Here is a 15424-nt window from a genome sequence, read left to right on the forward strand (position 1 = left end):
TTCTAAAACGTTCACGCAGCACTGAAAATGCAAATACTCAGATAAAGGTGAAACGGATGACTTGCTTAGAAAAACAACATTTAGGTGCCGGTGATGAATGTGTACACAGACAGTCTTTATTGTAAAAGAGGTAGAGAATACAGGTGTTTCACTGTACAGAGAAAAAGACAGCACTGTTGATATACTCATTCAAACAGTAAATAAAGACAGCAAACGCACCTCATTCATATAATTGATACATACACAAACCCAGTAAAAAAGAGAAACTCACACACGCACACACACACACACACACACAAAACACAATCTTTGGATTTTTCTCTATTGCCCCCTTCACCCAAGCCAATTCTATCTGAGCTTTGAATAAACAATATAGAGCAGTGATAATAATAATAATAATAATAATATAGCTATAATGAAAGCAGTCTTAATGCAGGTTAAAAAGTTCCCCTTTCAACACCCAGATATTGCAGTAACAAATAGTGGAAGTTGTGATGTAGTGGAAACGTGTAAAATAAAACTAGAATAAAATACTAAAAGCCATGATCTCATCCAGCTCAAACACACTCATTCATCCAAACGGAGAAACGGCCTGATTCATGAAACAAAAGCTGAACAAATATACTGTGTGTGTGTGTATATAGTCACATACTGAATTGATTTTATGAACAAAATTCACTCTGCTCATGTTTTATGAATGAGGCCCATTCTTATGTAGATTATCACATTGAATGGAACATGACAATTTTTGTAAAAAATAGATTTTCACTGCTTGTGTTTCATGAATGAGGCTCAATGTGAAGTCCAATAATAATAATAATAATAACAAAAGTAAAAAACAAACAAGAAAAACTGAAACTGCAGGTGGGTAGAAGAGCGACCATCATTCTTTCGTCGATCCGTCAGTCCTCGGGTTCATCAGTCGGAGTTGTCGGAGTGATCGGATCCGGGTGAAGCGGCGGAGGGCGGCGTGTTCTGCTCCTGCCAGTTACCGTTAGTCTGGAGAAAGAGAAAAGCGCTGTTAAAACCACAAAAAACAACGACTGAAACACTTACAGGCCTATTCACAGTGAGCGTGAAGGTTAAAGGTCAAGTTTAGGTGTGAAACAATCCGGCATGTTATGCTGCTGATGATGATGTTTTTCTAATAATCCAGCTTTGAGTGATATCTCAAAAATAATGACACATGTTCATATTTTGGTGTTTTCATGTTGTTCAACACACTGAATCTGTTTTATATGGACATAAATGTATTGATTTCACTGCAGAACATTTCTTTTTTTAATAAATAAAAGATTATCATATTTTAAAATGGTGCACAACATTAATAAAGAACATCATTAAATGTTATTAAAAACACCGGAGGGCTGTCGAGTAATTGACAGATTTCTTTCTTTTTGGTTTATTATTTTCATTACCAATACTAGACCACTATTATCATTATATCAAGATATATTCATATTTCACACTTATTAATAAACACAAGTGAAATATGTACTGTCAGATAATAAAATAATAGTTTAAACATTTGCCACAACTTTAATTTATTACTAATATGTCATAATTATAGATATATTTCTATTATATACACACTCATTTAAAGCAAGTAAAATATTTTTTATCAGATAATACTTTATATTTAATAATAATAAATTACATTTAAACATTATATTCAAGCACTTTATTGCTTTTATTATATAAATAATAGACCACTACTATTCAGTGCTATTTTAGCTTTTATTTTAGTTTTATTAATATCTTAAATTAGGTTGCATTTTTACACTTTTAGTTATGTTAATTTTAGTTTAATCTTTTAGTCATTTCACTCTGTGCTTTTGTCATTTTATTAGTTTTTAGTCGTTTTTTTTTAAATAGCTATTTAGGTTTCATTTATTTTTAAGTTATTTATTTATTTCCAGTTGATCATTTTAGTGCTTCAACTTAAATTTATTTCAATTTATTGCAAATGCAACATTCCTAATTTTAGTTTATTTCAAGTTTTTCAACTAATATTTTATTTAAGCTTTTTTTCAATTAACAGAAATGTTTTTAATAGTTTTATGGCATGTTTACACAACAACGATATGATTAAAACTGAGAATTTTTTCCTTTGAGTTTTCCACGTACAGACGATTTCATTGTCAAAATCTTCATTCACACGAATCCGTGAATACGACTAAAAACGCTGCTGTCAGGCCATTAGATGGTGATCAAACACTGTAGACTGAACATGTGATGCGCATGTGCGAGACGTCATCGTTTTCACAGATTCATGTTTTTGTTGTTTACACAGAGGCTGTTTTCAAAAACTTGCACTGTGAAACCTATTTTCAAATGTTTGCGTTTTCCGGCCACCAAACGCCATTGTCGTGTAAATAAATGGCCAAAACGCATGAAAAGTTTTAGTTTTTTAGTTGAAAACAGTGTCATGTAAACAGCCCCTTAGTCCCAATATTAACCCTGCTACTATTATCATTACACCAAGATCTATATATTCCTATTTCACACTAACGTAAAGTGAATGAAATTTTAATCTAAGGCATTTTTCTGGACACTTCCACTCAGTTTTTTTTTTTGGTATGTAATATCATATACGTTTCTCACAAAATAAAAATCATGTGCCAAACGTCGCTCTTGATGTGAACAGGCCTCATTTATAATCAACAGAGCAAATGAATCCTTGCAAAATATGATGCGCGAGTACAGATGACAGTGATGCGCGTGTAAGACGGACAGATCACAGACACGAGCGTGCTGAAATGAGCTCCTCACCCGGCTCTCTCTGGTACTATAGAGTCTTTCTGAGAAGCGTGATTGAGCGTCCTACCAGAGAGAGAGAGGAAAAGGACATTTAGGCAAAGCAAACACACAAAATCACATCACTGCCTCGAGTCTAGGGGTGTAACGCTACACAACAATGACTGTTCCCCCTGCCCCAGTTTGGCAGTACAGCAGAGGAAAAAACAAACCATGTTTTTCTTTTTAACCCCTTAAGCACGAAGTGAACGTGCAAAAAATTCATAATCAAATTACTAAGCAACCACCAACGGGAATAACACAAAATAGTTCTCATTTTAATGTTTAGAAACTCTGCTTTTTAATGCATCCAAACATTTTGCTCAACTCTTAGCGAGTGAGTGTACCGCCCGAGGGCGCCACCTAGCTATAAAAAAATTAATAACCATTTTTCAAAACTCTTAAGAGTCTGAACTTCACACTGAATGTAGCCACTTTGATTAACTTGATTTTTTTTTTTTTTTAAATCACGACAATTGGCAACTAGGTGGCGCTATAACTTTGAAAAAAAAAACAAAAAACATGAAAACAGCTGTAACTATGCAACCGTTAGTCCGATTGACTTGAAATTTGGCATGCAGTGTTTTGGTCCAAGGGGGCATGACATCTCAGGACATTGGTGTATCTCAAAAGACATGTCCGCCATCGGCCAATGAAGTTTGAGCACCTATTAGACAAGGTTAACGTAGGCCGATCAGAACGAAACTTGGTGGGCATGTTCGACTCATGGTCCTAGAGGTCTGTAAGAATTTTTGTCAGTAATCACGTGGTGTTTCATAAATCCACACAATATGCATATCATTTGATAGATCTCCTCATGCCGAACTACTTTGCCTCAAGAACCAATGCTGTCAATCAAATCGTTCATAAATTATTTGCAAATATGTGAAAAACATATTTTTGCGAACTAATCCTAGGTGTTTCACCCAATCGGAACAAAACCAGTGTAGGACAATTCTATGGATTCGCTGGATCAATAATTATCAAAAAAAAAAAGTTGAACTTTACCCTTTGGGTCGCTATAACTGGGTCTTTTAGAAAATGGGCGTGGCTAAATATACCCAAAAGCCTCAACGAAAACTCAAGACTTCATGAAATTAGGTGAGCACATGCAGCATGTGACTCTGAAGAAGCACGCCAATTTTTGTGAAAAAAAAAACAAAACAAAACAGTTTAATGGTTTTAAATGAATATATATATATATATATATATATAACTTTGGATGTGGTCGACTTATTTTCAGGCAAGTCACGTCTTTAGACTCCTGAATCCTTGGAGTCTATATATATATATATATATATATATATATATATATATATATATATATATATATATATATATATATATATATATATATATAACTTTGGATGTGGTCGACTTATTTTCAGGCAAGTCACGTCTTTAGACTCCTGAATCCTTGCCGAGTCCAACGATACCAAACATGGAAGGTTTTGCATTATGGTTTGTGCAACGTTGTGATTTAGCGCTTAAAAAACGTTTGCGAATATCTTCAAAACCGTCAGTCCGATCGAGACGAAACCAGCGTACGTGTCTATAACTTCAAAACAAAATGAGATATTTTCACCAAAATTGGCACACATATGTATGGACACACTCTGAGGACACCCAAAAAAAGTGGTGTAGATCGCCATTCAGAGGCAATACATTCATCATCTCAATCGTGTATTTATTGTCTTGAAAAGTGTTTATTTGGATGTTAAAGCCATGGTTAACGATCTCTAGAAGACATGCCGTTAGTTCCTAGTTCCTTTTCTTCTTTATATGAATTTGTGGCCTAAAGGTGTACAGAGAGCGCCCTCTGGCTGCAAGTATGAATTGAAAACACAGTATCCATCACTCATAGTGATGACAATAAATATTACTTCTCAGTATAGAAAATTGACATAAATATATAAGAAGCCATCAATATTTCTCCAAATGTGCATGCTTTTAAGCTAAAAGCCTATATGAAATGCCATAGAGGTTACATAATTGTTCAGACACTTTGCATCACAGAAATACATTATATTTTAAAGAATATAATAGAATACCATTATTTTAAATTGTAATAATATTTCACAGTATTGCTGTTTATGATGAGCGGAGACATGATTACAGAGGGTTTTTTTTCACAGCCTACCTGACTGAAAGGCCTCATTAATATGCAAGTCATTTCAGGTCATTATTATGCGATTCGTTTGTCTTCGCAGGTGTAAAGGGCCCATTATTCATGCAGATTCACACCTCCACGCATACTGAGTTTCTTGACAAAAAGTGTCTTACAAAAACTAAATCAATATATTGTTTTATATGTAGTAGGCAGCATAATTTTTACATAATTCTGAAGCAAAAACTCTAGTTTACAACCTCCAATGCCCAGAAGTCTTGTGAACACAGATTTACTATACTTTTTTTGGCCTTATTTCAGTGACTTAAGTTTTTTTGTTTTTTCAATAACCACGCATAAACATTATTCCTTCAAAAATACAAACATGTACATACATGTTCCTCACAAATTTTGGTAGCCTAGTTTGTGCTGAATACAGTGTAATGACACTTTTTCCATTAATATGTTTATGAACAACTGAAAAAAGCACAAATGTCAGAGCATGTCAAAACTTCTCCAAGCCCCAAATCAGCCTCAGACTCCAGAGGGTTAAAAACCATTTTTTCCTTACTAAATTGCCTGTAAATGGTCTTTTCCATCTATGATCTAAGTGTTTACATGCTTGCTGAATAACCTTTTTATGTGCTTAAAGGCCTTAAATGCTTGAACCCCGGTAAATTCTGCTTGCAGCTTTAATTTTAAATTAAAAAATACAAATAAAAAAAGTTTCGAAAATATCCTCAGGCTTAAGGGGTTAATAAAGGGCTCATAAATTCAGAAATCAAATTTTCCTTGATCTTGTGAAGAGATCATCTTACTATAAAAATTGAAACCAAGCTCAGAAAACAAGTAAGCTTTGGTTGCTCAAATACAACAAAGCTGGAGAATCTCACGCAGCCAAAATGAGGATTGTCAGGAACGGTGTTCAGCCTTACATTGAGTCGACACTGATTGAGAGACTCAGAAAGAAGTGACCGAACCGAAAGACACATCCTGGAGTTTTACGGATCAAATACGTGTAGCGTTACACCCCAAACTCCCTCTGAGTGAGATCCTAACACACATGCATGACGACGTGCAGCAGAGGCGCAGTAATGCAGAGCTCGAGATAGTCATACCTGAGCCCCCATGTGATAGGGAGGCTGCTCTCCATTCATTGGAGGAACTCCGAGGAAGCAGTCAGCTGACCCTGACAGCGAGAACGACCCTGAACCTGGAGGAACGAGAGGTGCGACACTCTGTCATGCATGAAAAACCTCATTATTACTACAGCTTCATTATAGATTAACACGATCTTTGATGCATTTCTATGAGAAAACTAAACATTTACATGCATTTTACTGCAAAACTGATCATCCTGACAGCAAGTGATTAAAATTGAACTAACCAGTGGAGTTTGGAGTGTGGGGCGATTCCTCGCTCTGTGTCGCCCCCAGAGCCGTCTTCATGGCGTACAGATTGGCCTCTTCCTGGAACTTCCCAATGTTCTTCTTATAGCGAATCCTCTTGTTGCCAAACCAGTTGGACACCTGTCACGATTTCAGAGCCAAAATGAAACCGATATCCCTCTGATGACCGGACGCTCCCGTAGTGCGCCGAGAGCCAGGCGATCTCAGAGGCTCATGGGAAAGCAGCCTAGTAAACAGAAGTGATAGAGGAGCTCTTACCTGAGACACAGTGATACCGCAGCTCTTGGCCAGCTCTTCTTTGGCTTCCTCGCTCGGGTAAGGGTTGGAGAGATGTGAATAGAAGTACTCGTTCAGCACCTCCGTAGCCTGTTTACTGAAGTTACGCCGCTTGCGTCTGACAGAGAAAGAGAATTTCATCGTCAAATATCTGTGTCATTTAAATGAAGAAAACAACATGTAGTTTCTGATCCGGATTCATCAGTGTAGGGCTGCACGATTAATCGAATTAAACGCATTTATTAACAAAACACAAGCACCCAGGGGTTTCCTGTGGTTTTCTGTCAAAATAGAAGTTTGATGGTTTAATGTCTGAAAATGAATAAATTAAGACGGTCATAAATAATAGTATTGTAATTTTAAAAATGATTATAGTTATATTATTTTTCTTGAATGATCAATTTTTTAATTTTAGTAATATTTCTTATTAACGTTTTATAGTTACTTTTAGTAATTATTATTATTTATTATTATTATTATTATTATTATTATATAGCTATATTGATATATAATTCCAAAATTTTGTAATAATTATTATTTAGTTTTATTGGGTAAGATTTATATTTCGTAATAATAATTATATTATTGTTATGATAGAAATTAAATGAAATTAGATTAAATTAAAATAAATAATACAAAGAATAAATCTTAGTTTTTAAATATTTTATATTTAAATATTTTAAAATATTAGCATTGTAATTTTACAGTAATGTAAAATAAAATTATGTATTTTCCTCAAATCTTTTTATTTTAGCAATATTTCTTATTTTGTTTGTGTAATTTTTATATTTACATTTAGTAATAATAATAATGATATAGCAATTTTTTAAATCACAAAATCACAATTTCTTTAAATAAATAAAAAGGAATACATTTTAGTTTTTAAATATTTCATATTAAAATAATTTATTAAATTTATTTTATTTAAAAATATTTTAATAATATTTTAACAATATTTCTTATTTAAGTTTTATTGAGTAATGTATATATTTACATTTAGTAATAATAATAATATTAATTATTATTATTATTATTATTATATAGCTGTTTTGATATATATTTCTATTAAAAATAAATAAATAATGAAAAATAGTTTTAAAAATATTAAAATATTGTAAATATGTTATTTTAAATATTAGTACTGTAATTTCACAGTTGTAATGTAAAATAAAATATAATTTTTCTTAAAATAGTTTTTTTTATTTTAGCAATATTTTATTTGAGTAATTTTTTTTATTTACATTTAGTAGTAATAATAATAATAATAATGACAGTAACATAGCTATATTTATATATAATTCCAAAATTCTGGCCAAACTCCGCAGCCCTACACTACAGCAAAAATACAATAGCACACAATGCGTTTCACGATGGCGAACGCACCTGGCGTCCAGAAAGCGCGAGCGCAGTATCATGACCGCTTCACAGGTGCTCTGCTTGAGCTGCGTCTGAATGGAGCTGAACTTGCGGTGGATGATGGCCACCATGCGCTCGATCTCGCGCGGAGACACGGGCCGGGTGCGCGACTGCTCCCTCAGCAGGTTCATGACGTGGGTAGTGAACTCACTGCAGGCCTGTGAACAGCAATGAGATCAGAAACCAGCTCCATTCAGAAACGTGTCAAAGTGCATCAGACGTCCGTTCTCTGTCCTCACTGAGAGGAAAACGCTGTGCAAACTGACACAAAACAACAAATCATGTTGAATTTTCAGCTCAAGCTCAATAGAATGCAAATGTCGGGTTCCAGAAATAAAAATCCCATTCATTTTCTCCATTCTGGACAATAAACCATTAGCTAGTTGTTAATCCACAGCATGTGCTTTTGTTGAAGCCACGAACATTACATTGCATTACATTGTTGAACACCAGCATTATTTCAACTTATTTAAAAAAAAAAAAAAAAAGAAAATAAGAGATTTATTCAAAAATAAATTGTGCTGATGAAAAACTACATTTCCCATAATTCTGCAGAGAAATCTCCACCAATCAGGGAATCGAAACAAGCAAATAGCCGCCCACTTCCATGAAGCACTGCGAATGTCTAGCTACGCTCTCAAACTACTTGAATATTTAAAATCAATAGTTTCCTCATCATTTTTAAATCAATTATGTCATTCGCAATGCTTCATGGGATTGTAGTTCTTTCCCTCATTTAAGCAGTTAAGCACCTTTATCCTTTTGTCCTGATATTTAAATTCTTTCCTCTTCAAATCAAAGTTTGTAAGGATGAGATTCACCTCATAAATTTGGTTCAGGAAAATGAATGGAATGAGTACTTCCGGAACCAAGATATTTACAGCTTTGCGAAGCAGGATTTTGGACCAATGAGATTTCCCTGAGGGGGCGTGGCTACCCAGAAAGACGGCAGCGATATGTACCTGCTCGTATTTTTCCAGCTCTGTGTGGTAAATGTTCCGAATTTGGCTCAACTTGCTTTTATAGTCGGAGTGCTCCAATGAGCTGTCAGGTGACATCCCGCCAGAGCTGGTCGCCGCAGAGACCGCAGCGGCGGCTCCGCCCCCCTTCTCTGGACCGGCCACGCCTTCGGCCAACAGCATGTTGTCCAATCGCACGAGCTGTGGGTCTGGAGGTTCCTCCTCCTGAGCGTTTCTCATGGAGAGACCTGAGAGAAGAAATTTATACATTAATATTCAACATAAATGCTAATTTTCAGGCCAAAACTAGAGGTCCTTGATTATGATTTCACTTTTTTAACTTTAGTTAGTGTGTAATGTTGCTGTTTGATCATAAACAACATCTGCAAAGTTGTCGACTCCGGTTTGAACAATGTAAGGCTGAACACCGTTACTGACAATCCTCATTTTGGCTGCGTGAGATTCTCCAGCTTTGTTGTTGTTGAGCTGTTAAAGCTCTGCCCTCTTCTGGAAAGGGGGTGGGAGCAGCAGCTCATTTGCATTTAAAGGGACACACACAAAAACGGCGTGTTTTTGCTCATACAAATTTGACAAGCTATATTCGATTTCGATTCTCATTCAATAAATTCAATACATTTTCACTGGCCCCACCACAAAAAAATATATAAATTAATAAAATAGTTATTGTTTTTGACCCATATATATCCTACCTATATTGTAATAAATAAGGTTATGACACCCAATGTTTTAGTTACCAGTGAAATTTTACAATTTTCGATTCCATTTGAGAACGCAGCTAAAACTACTAATATAAATTTCAAAGATTATTAAAGACAAGTAAATAGTTAATAATAAAAAGAACAAATTAAACTACAAGAAATAGCACAAATAAACACGGTGTATAATCTTCACTGTACAAAATAAATAAAGATTAATCCTTATTAAAGTTACAAAAACATTCAGTGAAGATCGGAGTGATTTTCTCTTTAGTTTGATTAACATTAAAACACAGACAGCTTCTGGAATTTTAGGAGGCTGTCACTTTAAAACTAATGCACTGATGCATTAGGAATATGACTGTATAAAATTTGCATGTTGCGATTAATTGCTGAAGCTTTTATCATGGTATACAGTATTATCATGATATTGTTGTCAGGTTTAAGAATTATTTTTCTTATAACAAAAAGAACTCTAAACATTTAAATACAATAACGCAGTACAAAAAAAAACAGACTAAAACAGACTAAAGTGTAAAATAATTATAAAGAAGAGGAAACACTATATAAGGTCTCATTATTTAATGTTAGTTAATGCATTAACTAAGATTAAGAATGAGCAATAGCTACATTTGTTACAGAAGGTATTTTTTTTGTTGTTGCTAATATTAAATTAGTGTTAATAAACAACTAGAAATTAACATTAAGATTAATAAATGCTGTTTTAAATGCTAATAAATGCTATAATAAAAGTATTGTTCATTGTCAGTTTGGTAATAATGAATTAACATGTTAATTAATGAAGCCTTAGGTCGTCAAGTGTTACTGAACAATAATATTTCTAATCATTAGGGCATGTTGTAGTCCATATTAAAATATAAAAGTTTGAAAATAAATAGCCTATTAAGTCTTAAAGTATTAAGTATTTGATGTTGTGATGAACAACACTGAGATTACAAAATAATTGAATGGCTGTTTGAAGTATTTTAAATACTGTTCTGTAGCGCAGCTGCTTTGTTTACGGGGTTCCCGGGGTAACCGCTGCATTTCTGCTGTCAGAGACTGAACGTGCACTTTGAATCAGCGCGTCTCCTTCACTCGTTCTGCCATGTGCTTCTCGTGCACATTGGGTTTGTGTACATAGTGCGTGTGCCTCTTTGACGGCGCATACAGCAGTGTTGTGAATTGTAAACGGTTGATAGTATTCTTAAAATGTAATATAAAAATTTGAATAATTAATAAATAATTATTCACCGTATTTTGAGGTGCCCACAGTAACAATATTGTGCATATTCATTATCGTGATATATCGTATTACAGAATATCGGCACATCTATGATACATACAATAATGACACGCATGCGTTCTTTCTCTACCGTAACCGACTATGTTTACCGAGATACTCACAAAAGTGGAGATTTTGAGATACATTTTTGTGAATTTGTCCTTTTAGGTGCAAGGAGAGGTAAAAGATAATTAATTTTCTTATTTGCACGCTGTCTGAGGCGTGCAGCTCTGAGCTCTTCGGGTGTGTGACAACGCTGACGCGCACACAAAACTTCTCACACAGCATGCGCGAGTTCTCTTTCACTTGAATGCTTAAACGTGTGCAAATTATCAACTTTAATGACCATGCAGCACTGGCCCGATAAGGAAACTTACAGCTCCTTCAACTGAAGACTAGTAATAAGTTTAACGTCAATCAGATATTATGTTCTTTGTTTGCAGGAATAAATACCGAAAAAAAAAACGATACAATATAGATTTTCAAAAGCCACATATCGACCACATTTAAAACAATTATTAATAGAAAAATAATTTTTTTTGCCCAGCCCTACTGAACACCGTTACTGACAATCCTCATTTTGGCTGCATGAGATTCTCCAGCTTTGTTGTTGTTGAGCTGTTAAAGCTCCGCCCTCTTCTGGAAAAGGGACGGGAGCAGCAGCTCATTTGCATTTAAAGGGACATACACAAAAACGGCGTGTTTTTGCTCACACCCAAAGGTGGCAAAATTTGACAAGCTATAATAAATGATCTGTGGGGAATTTTGAGCTGAAACTTCACACACACATTCTGGAGACACCAGAGACTGATATTACATCTTGTGAAAGAGACATTATAGTTCCCCTTTAAGGCTGAACACCGCTACTGACAGTTTCCGATATTTTCAGTGCGTGAGATTGTCCCGTTTTGTTGTTGCATGAGCTCTTGAAGCTCCTCCCTCTTCTGGAAAGGGGGCGGGAGCAGCAGCTCATTTGCATTTAAAGCGACACACAAAAACGGCGTGTTTTTACTCACACCCAAATAGGGGCAAATTTAACACACTATAATAAATGATCTGTGGGGTATTTTGAGCTGAAACTTCACAGACACATTCTGGAGACACCAGAGACTGATATTACAACTTGTGAAAAGGGTCCTGCTACTGTAATGGCAGTCAAGATAAATTTGAATGAATCATGCTCTAATCATCTGTATAATCACAAGGTTAAGTGCTTCAGTCAAGGGCAAAACATTAAGCAGGATGAGTCATTTTGTCAGTTCCTGTGTCATCACTGCTCGCAACCACCCTTAAGTGCTGCTTTCTTGTATTACACATACCCCAACTAGAAGAGTTTTTATTTATATACTTTACAATGTGAAGGTCAGTGTTTCAAGACAGCCTTGTGCAATAACCAGTGTACGGCTGTGCTGTATGATTGATGACACACAGCATGTAATGCCAGACCACGGAAATTAAAAGACTCCATTAGGCGCAAAGCCATTTAATTACTAACCATCACAGTAAACATTTTAGTCCTCTTAAGGGATTTCCTAAACTTAGTCTTCATATAAACCAAAGACATTACGTAAACGTTATTGTTTAATTCTCGGTTAAGCAAATAGAAGGGTTTGTGTTGGTATATGGGAAGGAGTAAAGATCAATATTTTGCAGTTTAGTTCTCAAACCATTTTATTGATGTACTGCTATCCTTACACATGCAAAAAAAAGTGGTGTCACATACAAACAACAGGGTTTGAGATTATATTGCTTGATACTTTTGTGCAAAAACAAAAATGTGGTCTTCAGACAAACCTGGGGTGCTGAAACATATCTAATGCATGCAAATAAGTGGGTATAACATGCAAATAATATGGTTTAAAATTGTGAAATGGTGATTCATTTTATTTTTAGAAACTGGACAGACCCATTATCATTATGCCATTGTTGTGTAAATACTGCAATTCTAACATTCATATAATTGTGTATTGCATGCAAACGATGGGGTGTGGGAATATACTTAGATACTAGAATTAATATAAGTGATTATTTAGGAAAAAACGTTGGATTTATTTGTATTTTTCTGAGGTATACACTATCTGGCTTTGTTCTTGCAGAACATGGCGCCTGTGCTGAATCCACTGCCAACTTTTAAACCAATTATAAAGTTATAGTTATGATATTTACCACTTTTAAAACAAAATGCATGCACATTACTCACCAGTTTTCTCTTTAATTTCGCACAGGACGCTGAATAAAGCCGGTTTCATCCGATGACAGTTTAAAGCGTGTTTTCTGTCACAAAACAACAAACAAAAGTCAGTTAGCTAACATTAGCATGCTACCTTTGTGACATTAAGACTCGTTTTAAATATATATAAACGTTGAAATCGTGTCACTACAGAATATAAAATACTTCACAACCCCACTTTTATATAAATTAGATATTTTTTATTGTATTAAATACTCGTTAATCATGCCGATTCTCATAGCACGTTAGCATTTTAGCTTCAAGCAGTGATTTGTGCTTTTGTGGAATGAATAAAAATAAAGTTACTTTAGTAATAAAATAAATGTAAGTGGTTCGATTGGAGCACATATAACTGCGAATCATCATTTTGTGACACATATATCGGAAAACTAAAGATAAAGAGTTTGTTTCAAGTCAAGAAAAACGTAAACAATAGCGGCTAAGACCGTGAACTTCAGCACACATTCTAATAATTGTTTGACTTTTTTAAAATATTGTCTTCTTAAATAAATACCAAATAAAATTGAATTTGTTTAAATTAACGTGTGTGATGTCATTTAAAAATGTTAGATTATAGATTACTATCTGGTTTTGGCATACCCTTGTCTCACGCGACCGTTAGCGCAATGCTAAACTTCTAAGTTTTTAAAATAATTTTAAATAACTCACTTTGCTTGAGCTTCGTCTAAACTTTGGTCGGTGATCGTCATGATCTGTTGCAGTATATCTCCAATGTCTCGGCGGTTGTCGTGTCCATTTTCGGTGGCTTCGAGGCCCGCGGGGTCTCCATCGGGGCGGTGTTGAGAGGACGGGTGGACCGGGTTAAGGGGATGCATTCCCGGGTGAACGCTCAACCCGAGACCGCGGCTTGCGCTGGGCCCGTTGCCTGTGATGGGCTGCTGCGGTTGCAACATCCTGAGCAGTACATTAATCTAGATGCGTGCGTGCGTGCGTGTGTGTGTGTGTGTGTGTGTCCAATGCATCACCACGCTGGAGTCCCCTAGCGATTGACAGACAAAAAACGTGCCCTTGCATGGCAATAGACATTCTGCAAATACATAAATCAAGATAAGAGCATATTGTGACATGGAGTCTTATTGCATGGGTCATATACAGTAAGAGTACACAGAGAGGGTCAAATAAATAAACCTGCGACGTGTGCATTTCTGCTCACAGGAAAATGCAAATGCAGAACTATGATAAAGTTCATCTGAGGTCTTTGTGAATGAATCTCAATGTCAATTTCATCCCAAAATCAAAGGGAAAATTTCAAGGGAAATGTAAATCCAATAATGCTTTAATTTATGCTGATCTAAATCATAAAAATGTATTATTATATTATATAGAGACTTGAAACTTTGAGGGCTGTTGGCACTCACACAGCCTACATCGTCACCAAGGGTCGCTCAGATCGGCCTGAAGGGGGCGCTACAGTGGTCAAAAGTACGAATTTCACTATTCGCTCGTCGAAATTTTCGGATTTTTTTGAAAAACTTATTTAACGGAATGAGATATTTTCACTAAATTTGGCATGCCTATGCAAGAGCTCATTCTGTGGTTGTGCGAAAAAGAACGTGACAACTGGCCACTTGGTGGTGCTATAACAGGGAAAAAAACATGAAAATAGCTATAACTACTTCACCGTTAGTCCGATCGACTTGAAAACTGGCGTGCAGTGTCTCCGTCTGAGGTGCCACAACTGTATATGAGGACACTGACACATCTAGAAAAACATGACTGCTGTTGGCCAATGAAATGTGAGTACCTAAGGTTAACAGAGGCCGATCAGAACGTAACTCGCTAGTCCCGTTTGACTCACGGCCCTAGAGGCCTGTGAGAAATTTGAAAGAAATTGTCCACCAGGGGGGGCCTTCGTGTTTTTCATGTAAAGGATCATTTATTGTGGGATTTTTCACACCACATGGTAGAACTCCTCATTCGAGCAACTTTGCCACTATTTTTTTTTTTTTTTTGAAAAACGTACTTTTGCGAACTAGTCTTAGGTTTCTGACCCGATCAGAACCAAACCAGCACAGCAAGATTCTCCGGAGTCTGATTGTTAATAGTTATAAAAAAAAAAAAGTTTCAATTACAATCCACGGTCTCTAAGAGCCGCCAAAACATTTGAAGTGGGCGGGGCCACTTTTACTACAATGGCTATAACTCATGAATGGAAAGAGATATTTTTACCAAATTTGGCACACCTTTGTAAGAGCTCATTCTGTGGTTG

At 35.5% G+C, this 15424-nt stretch overlaps 1 protein-coding gene across 2 annotated transcripts; it reads right to left on the reverse strand.

Moving 5' to 3' along the window:
* Positions 1 to 106: 106 nt before the first annotated feature.
* pbx2 (pre-B-cell leukemia homeobox 2) lies at positions 107 to 14215 on the reverse strand. Of its 2 annotated transcripts, XM_067412306.1 has the most exons (9): positions 13864 to 14215; positions 13165 to 13238; positions 8967 to 9211; positions 7972 to 8162; positions 6571 to 6706; positions 6291 to 6432; positions 6022 to 6116; positions 2773 to 2823; positions 107 to 999 (listed from the first exon to the last, which is right to left on the reverse strand). In XM_067412306.1, the coding sequence occupies exons 1-9, from the start codon at positions 14106 to 14108 to the stop codon at positions 919 to 921; spliced, it is 1260 nt and encodes a 419-aa protein (XP_067268407.1). In that variant the 5' UTR covers positions 14109 to 14215; the 3' UTR covers positions 107 to 918. The 2 variants fall into 2 exon arrangements, with proteins under 2 accessions (XP_067268407.1, XP_067268417.1); XM_067412316.1 differs by lacking the exon at positions 2773 to 2823 and having other exon boundaries at positions 150 to 999; positions 13864 to 14213.
* Positions 14216 to 15424: the final 1209 nt, after the last annotated feature.

This window comes from Chanodichthys erythropterus, chromosome 2, assembly GCF_024489055.1.
Source record: "Chanodichthys erythropterus isolate Z2021 chromosome 2, ASM2448905v1, whole genome shotgun sequence".
Lineage (NCBI taxonomy): Eukaryota > Metazoa > Chordata > Actinopteri > Cypriniformes > Xenocyprididae > Chanodichthys > Chanodichthys erythropterus.